This window comes from Aphis gossypii, chromosome 2 (genome assembly GCF_020184175.1).
Source record: "Aphis gossypii isolate Hap1 chromosome 2, ASM2018417v2, whole genome shotgun sequence".
Lineage (NCBI taxonomy): Eukaryota > Metazoa > Arthropoda > Insecta > Hemiptera > Aphididae > Aphis > Aphis gossypii.
In genome coordinates this window covers 15,519,814-15,536,016 of record NC_065531.1, presented here as the reverse complement: position 1 = coordinate 15,536,016, position 16,203 = coordinate 15,519,814, and the positions used below count along the sequence as shown (strand labels likewise).

At 28.0% G+C, this 16,203-nt stretch overlaps 1 protein-coding gene across 1 annotated transcript; it reads right to left on the bottom strand.

The window, feature by feature from the left end:
- Nucleotides 1–1,318: 1,318 nt before the first annotated feature.
- Nucleotides 1,319–15,047, bottom strand: LOC114121705 (putative uncharacterized protein DDB_G0282133). Its single transcript, XM_050199795.1, has 7 exons — nt 14,443–15,047; nt 9,213–9,376; nt 9,030–9,145; nt 6,765–6,935; nt 4,538–6,075; nt 4,332–4,455; nt 1,319–4,260 (listed from the first exon to the last, which is right to left on the bottom strand). The coding sequence occupies exons 1-7, from the start codon at nt 14,610–14,612 to the stop codon at nt 2,284–2,286; spliced, it is 4,260 nt and encodes a 1,419-aa protein (XP_050055752.1). The 5' UTR covers nt 14,613–15,047; the 3' UTR covers nt 1,319–2,283.
- Nucleotides 15,048–16,203: the final 1,156 nt, after the last annotated feature.

Below are 16,203 nucleotides of genomic sequence, written 5' to 3'. Positions count from 1 at the left end.
CATAGGCGTACAGCCATTACAGTTGATAACCACTCAAAAGATTCAATCAGTATTGGTCGATGTTCGACAAAAAGGGTTGGCGATGGCTGTATGACAATAATAAACGATTAAATCTCATCACGCGTTTCTGCGGTCGTCCGTATACTATATTTAATATAATATATGCAATACATAGTAGGCAGCGGCGAGTCGACGACGGCGCAACGACGACTGTTCGAAACGTTCGAATGATCGAACGTGGGTTATTCGGTTTCGTCTGCGGGGGATTTGTGCTGAGAGGGTTGGCAGGCGGCTGGTTTATGTCCGTACCAGAATCGGCGTGGAAAAACGAATAAATAGGAAACGTCGTCGACGGTCTCAAGTGGGCGCGTGTCGGACACGCGCGCTGCAAGACCGATAATTATTTATTTATGTTAATATTATCGGTACCGTCGAACACACAGTGACTGCAGCAGACGACATTATATTATTGACGTAGGTCACCCCTACCCCTTCCACTTCATCAGTACAAATTTTTTGTTTATTTATTTTTTGTAAATATTGTATGCGATTTGTATACATATATGTGTATAATGTATATGCTTATTTGCGAAAATTATGAATTAGAAAAACTTTTTTTTTTTTAATCGAGTGATTTGTGAAATTTAAAAAAATATATATATTTTACTCATCTAATATAACTACAACCTCAACAATTTACATGCAATAGTGGTCTATGATGAAGTGTCTCCCGTTAATTAAAATATGTGTGTTGAAAAACCTCGACCAACGTAAATTGGAAAGTATTTTTTGTTATATATATTTATTAATTTCAGCGATTTATAAAAATTAAAAATTATTCGTGACTAAACTAATAGACATACGACCAAATAGTTTTAAGATAATACCTGCAATAGCGCACAATTTAAATTATAATTCATTGATGTAACAATTTATTTTTATATCATTATAACTAATAATACTATATATAAAATTATGTATTATTTATGCCGTAAATTATTTAGGTTAATTTATTCAACCTGCCGCGCTAACCGAAAATAGGATTACTCCATTCTACACGGTTGTTGAGAAACAGCAAAAAACGTTTTTAACAGTAAATCAAGCCTAAAAATAACGTTTATCCAAAAATTGATCAAAATCTTGTACAATTTTACATTTAGAATCGGTTAAACACTTTTTATTTTAACTTTTTCGGGTTTTTTTTAAGAAGAAAATGGACTTATCATAAAATGATAAATTATAAGGATACATACTGCAGTGATAAACATGAGACATATTAATATTCATAACAATATCAGTTAAGTAAATTACAAAATAATACATCAAATAATCATTATTTTTAATTTATATAATGTGATTAAAGTTTATGTTATGACAATACCCTTTTTTTCAACTTCGGCCGGTCGTTGATTATATATGTTTAAAACGCATTAAAACAATTAAAGAAACAGATCAGAGGAATAAAGCGGAAACACTAAAACAACATTTTTATGTTAAACAAATCATTGAACACAATTATTTGTGATTTAAATCACACTCAACGTATTATGATCGATATTTAAAATTGACTGAGTAGAATCTATACATTAATTAGTAATAATTATCATTCAGCATCAATAAATTACTTTAGAAAAATGTAAAATTTATTGTAAAAAAAAAAAAAAAATGTTTTATTTTTACAATATGACGTTATAATACTTGATATTAACCTAACATAGTAAATTTATCATAGTTTTCATTGATGTCTGAGTGTTGGTAATTCATAAATCAATTCGGAAACAGACAACAGTTATGTAACTATTTTCCAAGGCTATAAATAAATTGATACGAAAAATTTGTGTGCATCGAATGTTCATAACAATCTCAATATTTAAAATAGAAAACATTTTATTCATGATAATTTTAAACTAGTATTTTTTAAATTTTATACATAAAAACAATTGAATTTAGGAATAACATTTTTAATTAAAAATACAATTTTATTGAAAGTATAAGTGAACCAATAGAAAATGGAAAATTGTAAAAATACATATAGAATTAAAATTAGATGAACAAATTCCCGTATAATTAGTACACCTATGCACAAATAAAATTAATGTTGAATTAAAAAAAAAAAATCGAAACATTAACAAATTTATAATAATGGGAGTTAAAATTGAAATTTCAACAGATACAATTCATATCAACGAAAAATATTTGTTAAAAAAATAATACACAAATGAACCAATAATATTTTGTTTCTTACACGGTAAGTTTAAAAATATTCCTTAGATTTATGTGTATCTAAAATGGCCGCGTTATTGTAGTTAATTTCGTTTTATCTTTTTTTTCGCGTTTAGTTTTGCCGTTCGACCTGGAGTCAGTAGTTTTGGTCGATGGTTGGACTTTGGCCGATCCTAACAATAAATCTGTTGGAGATGTTGGAGCATCTTTTTCTTTATTATTTGTTGTGGATGTTTTACGAACAACCGTCGTGTTGGCAACATCTGCATCGCCTACGGCTATGTCGAATTCACCTAATCCTATATTCGATATAATAGACGCCTTCCGTTCTTTATCTATGAATTCTGACATCGTATCCGTGTCTATCTTAACGTCATCCGCCTCAGGAATCAACGAAGATTTGGATCGTGACTTTCCAAATTTCAATAGACCGGAATTAGACCGGGACGATTTTTTAATAGGCGCAGAGTCCAACTGAGACTCGCTTTCAGCTTCTTGAATATCATCGTCTGCTGGTTGAGAAATAGACCGCTTAAATATTTTGGGCAACGACATAGACTTTTTGACCTTTTCCGGAGACTTGGGGTCCCGTTTGTCAGGCTCGTCATCTTCTACGTTTTTCGGCGATTTACTTTTACTGCGGTTCAGCTTCAAATCGGGCATACCGATCTTCAACTTTTTATCACCAACACTCATGCTGACTCCGGATTTTCCAATACCAAACTGGAAACCAGGCATTTTTTTCTCGTTTTCCGGTGAACCATCGGTGACCACAGTTTCTTCGAAGGTTTTTACTTCCCCGGGCAACGAAGATGACGATATTTTACGAGTTGTATGGACAGTAACCTTGGCGTGCCCAGACTCGTCCACGTCGTCCGGGTCGATTGTAGTAGTTTCTGTTATTTCTTCGATAATTTCTTCATCCTCGGCCCCATCAGCTCCGTCAATGTATACAACTTCTTCAATGACTTCAACTGATTCATCGTCGTCGTCATCTTCTTCTTTTTTTTCAGATTCAATGGATTCGTTTGCTACTTCTTGTTGTACATTTTTATCTTCTTTATCGAATCCTAAGAATTTCAATTTGGATTCATTTATTTTACTCGCAGTCTCCGAGATGGGCGTAACAACTAAGTCTCCGAGTTGTGCAGTCTTATTTTTCGTAACAACATCATTCTTGTCATTTGTATTCTCAATTGATTCTTCGGTCTTAACTTTATCTAATGTACTCGCTGTTTTCAAGTCAGATGCTTGTTTATTTGTTTCAATTTGTTGAAGATCCGGTACAGACACTTTTGGAATTATAACTTCATTAATAGGTTTAACGTTTTGAGACTGTTGCAATTCGTCAAGCTTTGTACTATTGATATTTTCTTGTACTACGGCATTGCCTATTTCAGTTTCATTTGAAGGTTCTTTTTCTGAATTATTTTGTGATTTACCTTTATTTTCAGGTTTAATTTCAATATTTTTTACTGGTTTTTCGTTTTCTAATAGTTTGGAGATTGTTTCTGCGTCTTTAGATATGGTATCCAAGTTTTTCTTTATTTCTTCTGTTGATTCAACTTTTTTCCCCACATTTTCAAAAATACCGTTAATTGTAGGTTTTAATTTTTCAGCGAATATTGAATTAATTTTTCCACTTATAACTTCTTTTATAGATTTTCCTTGCAAATTATTCTCAGCATTAGTAAGTTTCTCTTCGAGATTTTTCGCAAGTGATTTATTGTCTGTAGTAGAATTTTTGCTATTACGTTTTGCAGCCAATGGTTTACTTTCATTTTTCATACTCCCATATTCATTATTACTATTTTGTTGACTATCGTCGCTATCACTTTTTTGCTGTTTTCCATCGTCACTGCTTTTATTGCGCTTTTTGGATTTTTGAGAAGTTTCATCTACGACTACCGGTGACGAAGTATCGAATTTAGGTTGTAAAAGAGGTGTTTTTTCATTCGTAGAGTTTTGTGCTTCTAAGTCATCACCAGAAACACCAGAAACACAAGGCAAACAACAACAAAACTTTGTTATAATAGTCTGAAAAAAAATTATATTACGTTGAAATACAAACATATTTCCATTTTTTAAATTTTTTATATTATACTTACTTTAAATAAATTAAAAATTGACTGGAACGTTTCTTTGAAGGGTATTTGATCTATACCAGTTTTTTTATAATAATATCGATTTATGGCTGTTCCAATAACTCCAGTAGCGGCTATCAATGAAACTCTATAAAACAAAAATATTGGAATATTAAAAATATATATTTATAGTTTATTTTATCTTGTCATAAGCTTTAATAAATACTTACAATCCTCCAATTATTGAAGCTGCAGAGACGCGTATTTTCGAACTGGAGTTATTTTCTGATTGGTTTGCACTATCTTCATTCGTATTTAAATCATCACTTTTACTATTATCTGATAAATTTTCACTAGGTACCGGTTCCAATTGGTTTGGTTTTATATTTTTATGAACGCCATTGATATAACTTATAATTGTACCGTTTGGTTCTAATTTAGTGTCTGTTTCAATATTATTTGATGACGTGTTTATCGGTAATTCAGTAGACGAACCATTTACTTCACCAGATTCATTTATATTTGATGGACTATTTTTCGTTGGCTTAATTGTAACAACAAAAGCGGTTTTATCATTATCGCTAGTTATATTATAATTATTTTTCATTATATTCCTTTCATCAGCATCGATAATTTTATTATCATCTCTTGTACTATGTCTTGTTGTATTAATATTATTAGTATCAATACTTTTATCTTCAACATCGGTTGGTTTTTTTTCATCGTCATCACGAGGGATTATTGAACCATTGATGTCTCTCGCATTGTTTTTGATTACAGTTTTTGAATCTACTTCTTGAGATCTAAAATCCACCAAATCATTTTTTTGCGAATGCGTTTGATTTGTGTTATTTTCTTTAGCTCTTTCACCTGGTACCTTGCTATCATCATGAATAATCGATTTGGTGTTTTTTGATTGGCTTTGATTTGAAATATCGACTTTTTTTCCTTCGTCAATTATATTATGTTTGATCCCATTATTCAAGTTCAAAGCATTATTATTAGTATCGTTATATAAATTCGATTTTTGTGGGTACTCTGGGTTAAACTTTTTTTCATTATCTGAAGGTTTTTTGCTATCTACGGAATCGTTGATCTCTTTATTTGATGTTTTGTTTTCAAATGTTTTTCGTTTCGAAATTTTTTCCATTTCGGGAACATTCTGATTTAATATGTCGTCCTTTTTTTTATCATATTTTGTTGATTCGTTTATATTGTTTATAACCGAATTCTCATATTTACCTTCAGAGTTTTTATTTTGATTTAAATATTTTTTTAAACTATTATAGTGCAAGATAGTTTCATTTTTTCCGGGATAACCGTATTCGTTATTATACGATGTACTAGGAACGGTGTTGTTAATTTTGAGATTAGTAAATTTATTTTCCAAATCATTACTTGAATAATTATTATTATTTTCATGATCTGCTAATATTTTGTTTTCAGGTGTATTTATTTTTGAACTACCTTCTTTAGCTTTCTCCGTTTCATCTTTCTCGTAAATCGATTTTTCATACTCATTTAAATTATTATCTTCATTTACATTGTCTGGTTGTTTTTTTTGATCTGTTGAAATATTTTGAGTTGAGTTTCTATTTTTAATTTCTTCATTGTTTATTTTGTTTTCTTTACTGATACTATCATTTTCGTTACTAAATGTTTTATTATTGTTATTGAAATTATACATTTTGTGATCCAATGAATTTTTAGTTGAAGGTATTTTATTAGAATTAGTTGACTCCCTCGCATTGTATTTTTCATGATCAGCCTGAAACAATAATTACGAGTGGTTAGATTTTTTTCTAATACGTATGATTTAGTGTAATATTCTAAGAAGATATCAGCTGTTATTTTTCTATTTTATCACTGATCTACATCCCGTGTAACAAACTATAATACATACATTTTGCTAAAAAAACTATTATTTTGTTTGCTTTTAAATAAGATAAAATGTATCTATGATTAGACATAAAGTTAAGAATATTTACTGTGTTATTAAGTTGGATTTTTACGATATTTTAATTTGTATACTCATAACTAGAAAATACAAACTGAAGTATCATAAAAAGACGCACAAGTAAAAATTAAATCCCAGAAAATTTTCTTAAATTTAAGTTGAATAATAAATCAATTCACTTCAATATTAATACAAATACTATAATATTCGTTCTGTTTTACCTAAATTTGTCACAATTAATTTATGACTTATAAAAATAATTAGAAATTTGTAATTTGCAATTTTTTATTATATTAAATTTAAAATTCAGGTTACCAACTTAATTAATTTCATAAACTAAGATTTAATTTATTTTGATATTTTTTAGTAACAAGTCAACAAGATAAAATTAGTAATCACAAAATGAGTTGTTAAAAAATATCTCTGCAGTTATATTGGTATAAAACTAGTATTAACATTAACTCTTCATTTATATTGGTATTAAAAATATAATTTATTACCGTCCACTCTCCAGGTTTGGTTACAGAGTTCTTACGAGTAGAAAAATCTTTTGCCAAAACAGCTAATGGTATGTTTGAATGCCAATTACATGTTTTAGATGTTTTTACTTCAAACCACACTTGACATATTTCAGGTTGTTCAGGATCTTCGTCAATCAATGTTAAAATATCCTAAAACATGAAAAGATATTTTATTTAGTGTATATACTTGTATTTTATTAAAACAATATAAAAAATAACAAGTTATACTAAGTAAAAAATTATGTATACTATAGGTGATAATGTTAAAATTAAAATAATAAAATTCTATAATAATGTGTTTAATTATCAAAAATGTATAGATCAGCTTTTAAATTCCACCAAAAAAGTAATATTTTTAATAAAGGGAGCTAGATCAGTGTTGATGTTTTTAAATTTCGTGATATTGGGAATAATAATACAGTACTTCTATATTCCCAACATTTTGGCGAAACACTCACATAATACTAATGACGTTAAAATTATAGCAAAACTTTTAAGTATTACCTATAAGTGTAATGCTGGGTTAAAAATAAAAATAAAATGAGTGTGTATGAAACTATATTTTAATTGGCAAAAACTAAAATGATAAAAAATAAAAATCTGTGGTACTTAGTGCTAAACTAGTAAAACATTACCAAAAATTAGTGAAAACTCATAATGTCGAGATAAAAAATAAAAACCAAAAGATAGCATTTTTTTTCCGTTGCCTAAATCCCATTACTTATAGCATAAAAATGATTCTGTACCAACTAAAAATGTACGCAATGTTGGTAAATAAATTTTTGTAAAGCACAAATAAATTCATAATAATCTTTAAACTTATTATGGATGGGATAATATGATAATATCTAGTCTAAAATGATCGTGTTGATAAAAATAAAATGTAAAACGTAGTTTTTCATTAAAATTCTAAAAATAAATGCGAAATAAGTACAATTGTTAGAAAAAACAATTCTGATAAATATATTCCAAATATATATATTAAAATTTAAAACCCTTTCACAAGTCATAAACTACAATCGTTATAAGTTATAACTATAGTGTATCAAGCTTATTAATTATTATTATAAGTGTCTTAACTGATAACAATACGATAACTTGTTTCAATAATTATTTATATTAAGAATTTATTTAAGTAGGTACATCATTTAAATTTTAAGCTCTTTATATAAAAATATTATACGATACTAACTGTATGAACTAGATCAAGTTAGGTTATATTCGTTATAGGATGTGTCTATAAATGTAGGTAATATGGCTGTATTCACTATTCAAGCCATTAAATACAATGTAAAAATTAGAAGTTAAAAGGTGTCTACTACTACTGTTTTATTCAAAATTAATCGAATGAAGTTTTAAGTGCTTTAAAAAGAATAATTAATTTTTGACTATTGTTTACAGTTTAAGTCACTTAACGTGACCAATCGTCCCGTTTTGGGTGGCACAGTACCACTTTTGAGGTATGTACTGAGCTGTCTCCGAAGAATGCTTTAAAAAAAATGGCGATCTGTAGCATTGCATTCGATTAAAAAAGGCTTGAATAAATACCTGTTTTCTTATAATAGTACATAAAATTCCACTTGTTATTACGGCCGCAGCATCAACCGCTCGTATATATTTAATATTATATAAGTTGACACACAATACAATCATTCAATGATAGCGAATAGATCGGTGCCGGTCTAGTGATTAGGTATGTTACTAATAAGTAATAAGTAATAAATTACTAATAACTAGTATCTATGTAATAAAAATCCATGTCAAATTTTTCATTCCTAATTATTAAAAATTTAACTTAATATTTAAAAGCAAATTTTGTTCATCGAACAAAGTATAGGGAATCACACCTAAATTGCACAAGATAAGTTCTATTTTATTATTCTATAATTCCTAATAAATAAATATTAAACAAAATATTATTTCATTTATTTAGAATAATTTATTTTTTTATGTTTTATTCATTTTTATTTACGACTGTTATCGTTTTATACGAAAAATAATAAATATAATCGTATTTTTCCTATTAAATTTTACAGGCGTTCCGTTCTGAGTGGAAAAATTATGGTCACGTTCTTTACTATTACTGCAATCGTAATTAATATTTTTGAACTGCGTTAAGACTTAATATATATCTATAACTACTGTTTTACTGAAAGTTAATTTAATTATATGTAGGTACTCGGTTTTCGTGTTTTGAAAGTTGTTGAATGTATTTTATATTAAAACACAAAATTTTTAACTTACGTGGTTTGCATACGGATCACACAAAAACTTCAGATGTGTTTTCCATCGAAGACCTTTGCAAGTGTCTTCTGAATTTCTACCTCGATCATTCATGTATGTAAGCACAACACTATTACCTAGAAACGTAATAAAGGTAGTAAAGCATATTTACATGATATTTTGAAAGAGAAAATAAGATCAAACCGTTAACGGTGGCATTGGATTGGTTGATGTGTCCAAGATCGATTGTTTTCCCATCGGCCGTCAATTTAATAGCACCAATCATTTTTCTGGGATCATAATACATTTCCGGTACATGACGGCAAATTGATACAACATAAACATTGTCATTCGACTCAGTTATTAGTCTGTGAAGAAAAATAGAAGAAAATATTTTTGAATAAAAATTTTCATATTAATTATTACATTTCTGATGTTTAGATAAAAAACAATTATTAATGACTTATATAATTAAATAAAAAAAATTACAGAACGTAAACATGAATGGTTTCATTTGATTTAAACAACTGTATAACAAAATAATTCAATTATTAATAAAAGTAAATATGAGTAAATATTAAAAGAACTACTAACAAGTATTAATACAATTTAGGCATTATTGCCAAATAATATAAAAATAAATAAATAATTTTGAGTTAGGCCTACGACATAAGTAAATAAAAATAGAAGAGGAAATCAGGTAAACGCTGTGCTTTAATCATTCAATAGATCATTGTAATGTGTTAAATTTAAATTCAATAATAGATAAGTAGATAACTGTACCTACTTATACAAAAAACGATTCAGATTGTCAATCTAAAAGTTAACATATTGCTATTAATTTTTATTGTCATTTATTTTTCTACTAATAATATTATACTAATATGGTATAAAATATAAATTATTAATGGGCAATATTAAAATACCTTATAATTAACCCAGTAAACATTTTGAAAATGTAATTGTGCTTGTGCATAATATAAAAGTTAATAATACACGAGAGGGTTCCAAATCACTACTAAAAATATTTTTGAACTACAATAAAATAACTAAAAATGTTACGTTTATAAAAAAACCAAGTTTAATATTATCCAGCATGAACTATTTATGTGAAGAATCTTGCATAATATTTCAAGTTTATAGACGCAATAAAAAATTGTTATCGTCGTATATATAGGAAATAAAAACAAAAAAAAATTAAAATTGTCAAATGTGTGTACCTAATTTAATAAACAAGAAAACAAAATTAAAAACTGTATTACTTATATGTAGGTAATGCTAATCTAAAGTTATTCGTTTTTTAAGTAAGCCTTACTAAAATACAAAAACAAATTTTGAGTGCACATTTTTGTTTTTCTTATTTTTAAAAATAAAAATATTTTTCAATCATATATTGTATAAACCAGTCATTGTAAAATACATTCTTTGCTCAGCTTAAAATCTAATAATAGAAGATTATACAATTTTTTTTTTGGATTTTAAGCTATATATTACACGTGTTGAACAATAAAAGCTTCATTCATTAATAATAATTAATATTGGATAGGTAAAAATGTACAATAATAAGAATAAATACAAAGCGAAAAGACCCGCTCATGAGTAAATTTATGAAATGCTCTGTAATCTGTACCTATATTTCTTATGTAGATACGAGAGATAATTTCATAATTCATTAATTAATTAATTAAAATACTTTAATTTTATAAATTATTAAGTAAGCAAATATTGATCTCACTACAATTTATTATACACGGTAAAATTGTATTAATACAAACACTAAAAAATATAATTATATTTGCGTAGGCATAATATAAATCATTATTTTATCAACTATCTAGGTACTTTGAGTAATATTTTAGTTTACAGTTCATCACTGTTGTTTGATATTAATACAAAACTAAGTTAAACCGATAACGAATTTATTAATCATATAAATGTTATCCATACAATGTATAATTAAAATATAGAATAAAACAATTAATGTCATCGATATCTCAACGTTTGCAACATATATACATTATTATTTGAATTCTAAGCATTAAATAATTATATTAAGATAAGTCTTTTTTGTCAGTCGGTTTACGCATTAGTTATTTCATACCTTTTAGTAAGAAAATACATTGCCATACGTACAACAAAACTTGGCTTATTTTGAATATAAGTAATTGGGCATGGACATTTTTGTTGCCAAGAATATAATATGGTATTCAAGGACGTATTATCACATTATAGATTCATACTTTTATCGCATGATAAGTGTAGTATAATGTAGAGTGCCTTCGTATATCAAATCCACGACGATGAAAACAATTTCGAAATTAAATATAATTTCAATAAATAATAATAATAATATTGAAACATAATATTATTTTAATTTTATAGGAATAATTATTATACAATACAACCTGTGTACAAGAAACCCAATACTATTAGTGTAATAAAAACGTAATGTTTCGTTCCATTTTCTTATACGTATATTGTATAATGTATATAAAGAAAATAAATATATTTGTACAGCGTTCTAACCAAATACACTTGGCCGCTGTGCCATTAGGCATATAATATTGGTAGGTCTACCTAATTATCGTTAATGATATGTTTTTACTGTCCGAGGAATGACGACTAATCTATACAAAATAATGTACTTACACTCGTATAGTATACGAATTAAAACAATTTTTGTATTATTTGTACATAGACGAAATCGTGACCGTCACATTAATATGTATTGAGTCGTTTTTACGCATATTCTATTGAACACAAATATCGAATTAAAATATTCGTCGTCAGTTATAATTATTACTGAATACGCTGCTTAAAACCCAAGTAAAAAACAATGTATGGGCTGGAAAATGTGAAATATAGGTATATATCGAATGTACAGTGAAAACTCGTTTAACTAGTTTGACGAATTTTTTTCGTCGCATAACTTCATTATACCAACTGCCTTATATAATATTCGTAAAATAATTGATTAGCATAATAATATAAAATAATACATAGGTCACTGCGACCAAAATCTTCGAATCTTCGACAATTTTGATACGAATTTAACGTCGTGAGACGATGTTTTGACAACGTAAAAGCTGACCCAACGACGAATCACAAATACAGTCGTTATTAAACTCGTTATTATTTCTAATAAACGGCATTTCTGACGATCGACGTCTCGCACAGTGTAATATTTAAATAATGTATCATATAAAACGAACGCACAAAATGATATAAATCCGTTTTTAGTCGTCCAACGGGTACAAATATGGAAATGAAAAACATTCCTACGTTGTTTTTTTCTTTTTTTACTCCACAGCAGGTATCCAAGCGATCGTGTGTTCCAGTATATCCAACTTAAAAACAAAACATCGAACGACGATAAATATGTTTTTTTACTCAACAAACACGCCTTGACCGAATAAATAACAACGTGCCTCTACCGATAGTAATAATATAATTAAATAAATTTCTGTGCGCTCCAGTGGCCGAATAAGTGTTTTTCGTCGATCGTCGTTTTAGATAAATAGTAAAAAAAACCAAAATAAAAACAAACCCGTGACTGCAGCTATGTTATTATAATAATACTGTTATTAATATTATAATATTACCTACTAAATAAAACTGGTACTGAAAATTACGACGACGATGCGTAGCGTTCGATGTACAAAATTATTTATCTACTTTAAAATCGATATTCTATAAAAATTCTAATTTATCTGAAAATAAAAAAGTTACATAATCCAATATAATAATTGTCAATACATTATATTAATCTTTCCGAGCTGCTAAACGTTATGCTTATAATGTAATCTGAACTTATCTGGATCATTTGTATTGGTTGTTTTTTATCGATGTGTTTATGCGATCATATAATATTTTTTAATCACTAAATGTATTTATTAATATAGTCATTTGGCATACGGCTTATAATAATATATATGTGCATTTATTTTCAGACATTGACAAGACTATATCTATGTATCGGTAAACCAATTATTACTTAACTAAGATTATTCATTCGAAATCAAAATTCAAAATTGTTTTAAATGTAGGTACTCCAATTTCGTTTCTTAAAATATTATTAGAATTAGAATAAAAAAACACGTACATTAAAACAAGGTTATAATATTTAAGCGATTGTAAGAAAAATAACCAAATAGGTAAAAATATGCAATTTGATTGACGCACACGGAAAACTGTAATTAATTGCTGGATTTAATATGAAGAAATCGTAAAAATTATTTAAATTGAAAATATAAAACGATTTACAAGAGTATATAAATTAAGTTTATCTAAAACTATAGGTTTACTTTTTATTTTCTTTAATTTTTAATATTTAATAATCAATATTAATGATGAACGGAGTTTGATATTAAAATTTATTAGATTTAAGCACCTACTATATGTATCATGTGTCGATCTACCTATAAAATGCAATACAGAACGTATAATTATATAAATATATAAAAGATAATAATAATTAATAATGATGATAAAAATAAAATATAGTTATCTAGCTATTTTCCTTTAGCATAATGTTTCAATTGAATTATTTAACTCCACGTGTTCAAATATTTCGTGTTATTAGAAATTTATAAATTATCATGTATCTACGAGTATAAATATTGAACATCTATTTGAATATAACCACGAATAAAATTATTATATGACATTCTGAATTTATTTTCAGAAATTTAAATTTTCAATTATTTATACTGCGATCAATACTTTCTATTTTCTATACCTAATTAAAACCAACTCGACAATTGATCATTAGTTAATTAGGTAGTACATACATTTATATCTAAAAACCATCTCACGGTCAGATTTTCTGGTATTTAAAAATTGTATTCTACAATATTATTTATTATATTGTTGTAGTGATGTATACAGTTATGATGTAGGTACAGCAATATTTCCAAGTTCCATAAAATATTATTGATAATATAAAACAAACAATATAAACTATTTTAGAGAATCTTCAAGAGATTCTATCAATGTAAAAGGAAATTTATTATTGTTCTTTAGTATAATTATATTTAAAATATGTCTTATTGTATAAACTATTCTATAGTTTGTCAAAATAAATACTCAGATCAATGGAAAAATCAAAAAACCACAAAATGTATTATGTGACATGTTTTTTAAAAATTACATCACGTTTGTTGGTTTTGTCTCGTTATTATCAATATTATATAATATATATTATGTTTTTAGGACCTAGGTACAATGTTCGAATTGAAGTACAAATTGTAGTTATTAATTTTAAGATTTAAATATTATACCGAAAAGGATATTATTGGATACAGATAAGGGTAGTTGAATGCTAACAACTTATAAAAAATAAAGGTAGAACAGAAGATCTAGGTCCTTCTCCGTCTCGTGTCCCCTCCTACAGAGCACTTTGTATATAATATAATGTCATTAAGCTTGTACTCACGTTTCTTTGAAGACATTGTTTAGCGTATCCAGTTTATATTCTGCGACGACTGTGCTTTTTTGGAACACGCACGTGTTAGCGAATTCTTCGGACGTAACGGCGGCTATCGAGACAATAAGCGCGACGGCGAGGATCATGGTGTTCCTCGCGGAAACGGATCCAGGAAACATAATAATATTATCCTTTCGCGTTCAACAAGACGGACGGAGAATTTTTATGGTAGAATATTTTTCGCACAAGGAGACGACCGCCAACGTGTACGTACTTACAGCGTGGTACCGCAGTGGGCACTAAACCGTGGTTGTTCAGTCGACGAGGTCGCGGAGGAGCAAAGTCGTTTTCTAGCGTAGCTGCCGCCGCGGATCACTACCGCTGCGAAGTGGAGACGTGAAACTGGTTGGTTCGGTCTTAATAATATCTATTTGCCTAGCCGTAGCGTATTAGTTACATACATATTATATGTATATATATATAATCATACGCGCCGCGATATCACGATACCTAAAAAACACTGTTATAGGTTATTTATTTTCAGATTTCAATTAAAGAAAACGACAAAAATATAATATTATATAGTAACACGCGCGGAGAGACTGACCGTGGATAGAGTCGGAGATGATTTCGATGCAATATTTAAATCGCGATAAAACCCGTAGGCCATAATATAATAGTCAACCACCACATGGCCTTATCGCACTACCGTACAACATCGAATTTGTATAATAATAGTATAATTAATATAATATCGTTACACATAATAATATATAGGTTCATATTTAATGGACAATTATTATTATAAATATTTTATAGGTATTATTCATTATCACAAAATCATATATAGTGTGTATACCGTATAGGATTGCATCCTGGTATTGTGTACGCTGTATTTTATAACGTATAATTAATAATAATTCGAATCAGACATATTATATACGAACGATAATCAGTATATTCGTTCAAAATAATGAAAATAAAACGGCTTAATAAAAAATAATAGCCTTTATGTTATATATCATAATAACACGATCGATTTTATCGGTTAACTATGTATAATATAATATATTTATTATTATATTATAGGCATCGTTTTACGTTTAATCGCCAGTGAGAGCCCATTAATATTTGGGTACCCGTGACCCCTCGGTGAACTTTTTGATACTCGGTCATCATCATCATCATCATAATAATAATAATAATAATAATAATAATAATATTAATAACACGTTAACACTACATACATTCGGGCGTGCCTACTGTTTGCGAGCGACGGTGGAAAATTCACAATTATTGTTGTTTTTACTGTGATAGGAAATGACAATAATAGTTAGGATATGGTTTGAAATTTTATGACGGAAGACTGAAAAAATGTGATCGAAATCCGATTCTCGAAGCCGTTTAAACTCTGAACGCTATAATACGCATTACTGTCATGTAATATCATTTAAAATTTAAAAATAAAACGTTATGAAAAAAATAAACTATTATACAATATTGTTATTCCCTGCAGTTGTAATCTATATTGTAATACTATAAAAACTGTGATCTTTGGGCCTCATATTTCAAAAACACCAATTCGTAAACAATAGTCATTACTCATTGACGACCACAATGGACGCCAGATGGTGTATCTTAATATATAAGTTATATTTTTTAAATGAGAGGACGTGTTTTTAAAATTTGAAACAGTATTGCATAGTATGTAAACGCTGTTGGTTCGTTTCGAAATAAACTGCTCGGCTTAATTACCTACCGACTAAGTGA

What these genes read in the sequence shown, in the direction of transcription:
- LOC114121705 (XM_050199795.1), bottom strand. Translation starts at nt 14,612, where the DNA reads ATGTTTCCTGGATCCGTTTCCGCGAGGAACACCATGATCCTCGCCGTC. An exon ending in AACAATGTCTTCAAAGAAAC is followed by an intron (nt 9,377 to 14,442) that starts GTGAGTACAAGC and finishes TTTTCTTCACAG; the next exon opens with ACTAATAACTGAGTCGAATG. An exon ending in ATCCAATGCCACCGTTAACG is followed by an intron (nt 9,146 to 9,212) that starts GTTTGATCTTAT and finishes TTACGTTTCTAG; the next exon opens with GTAATAGTGTTGTGCTTACA.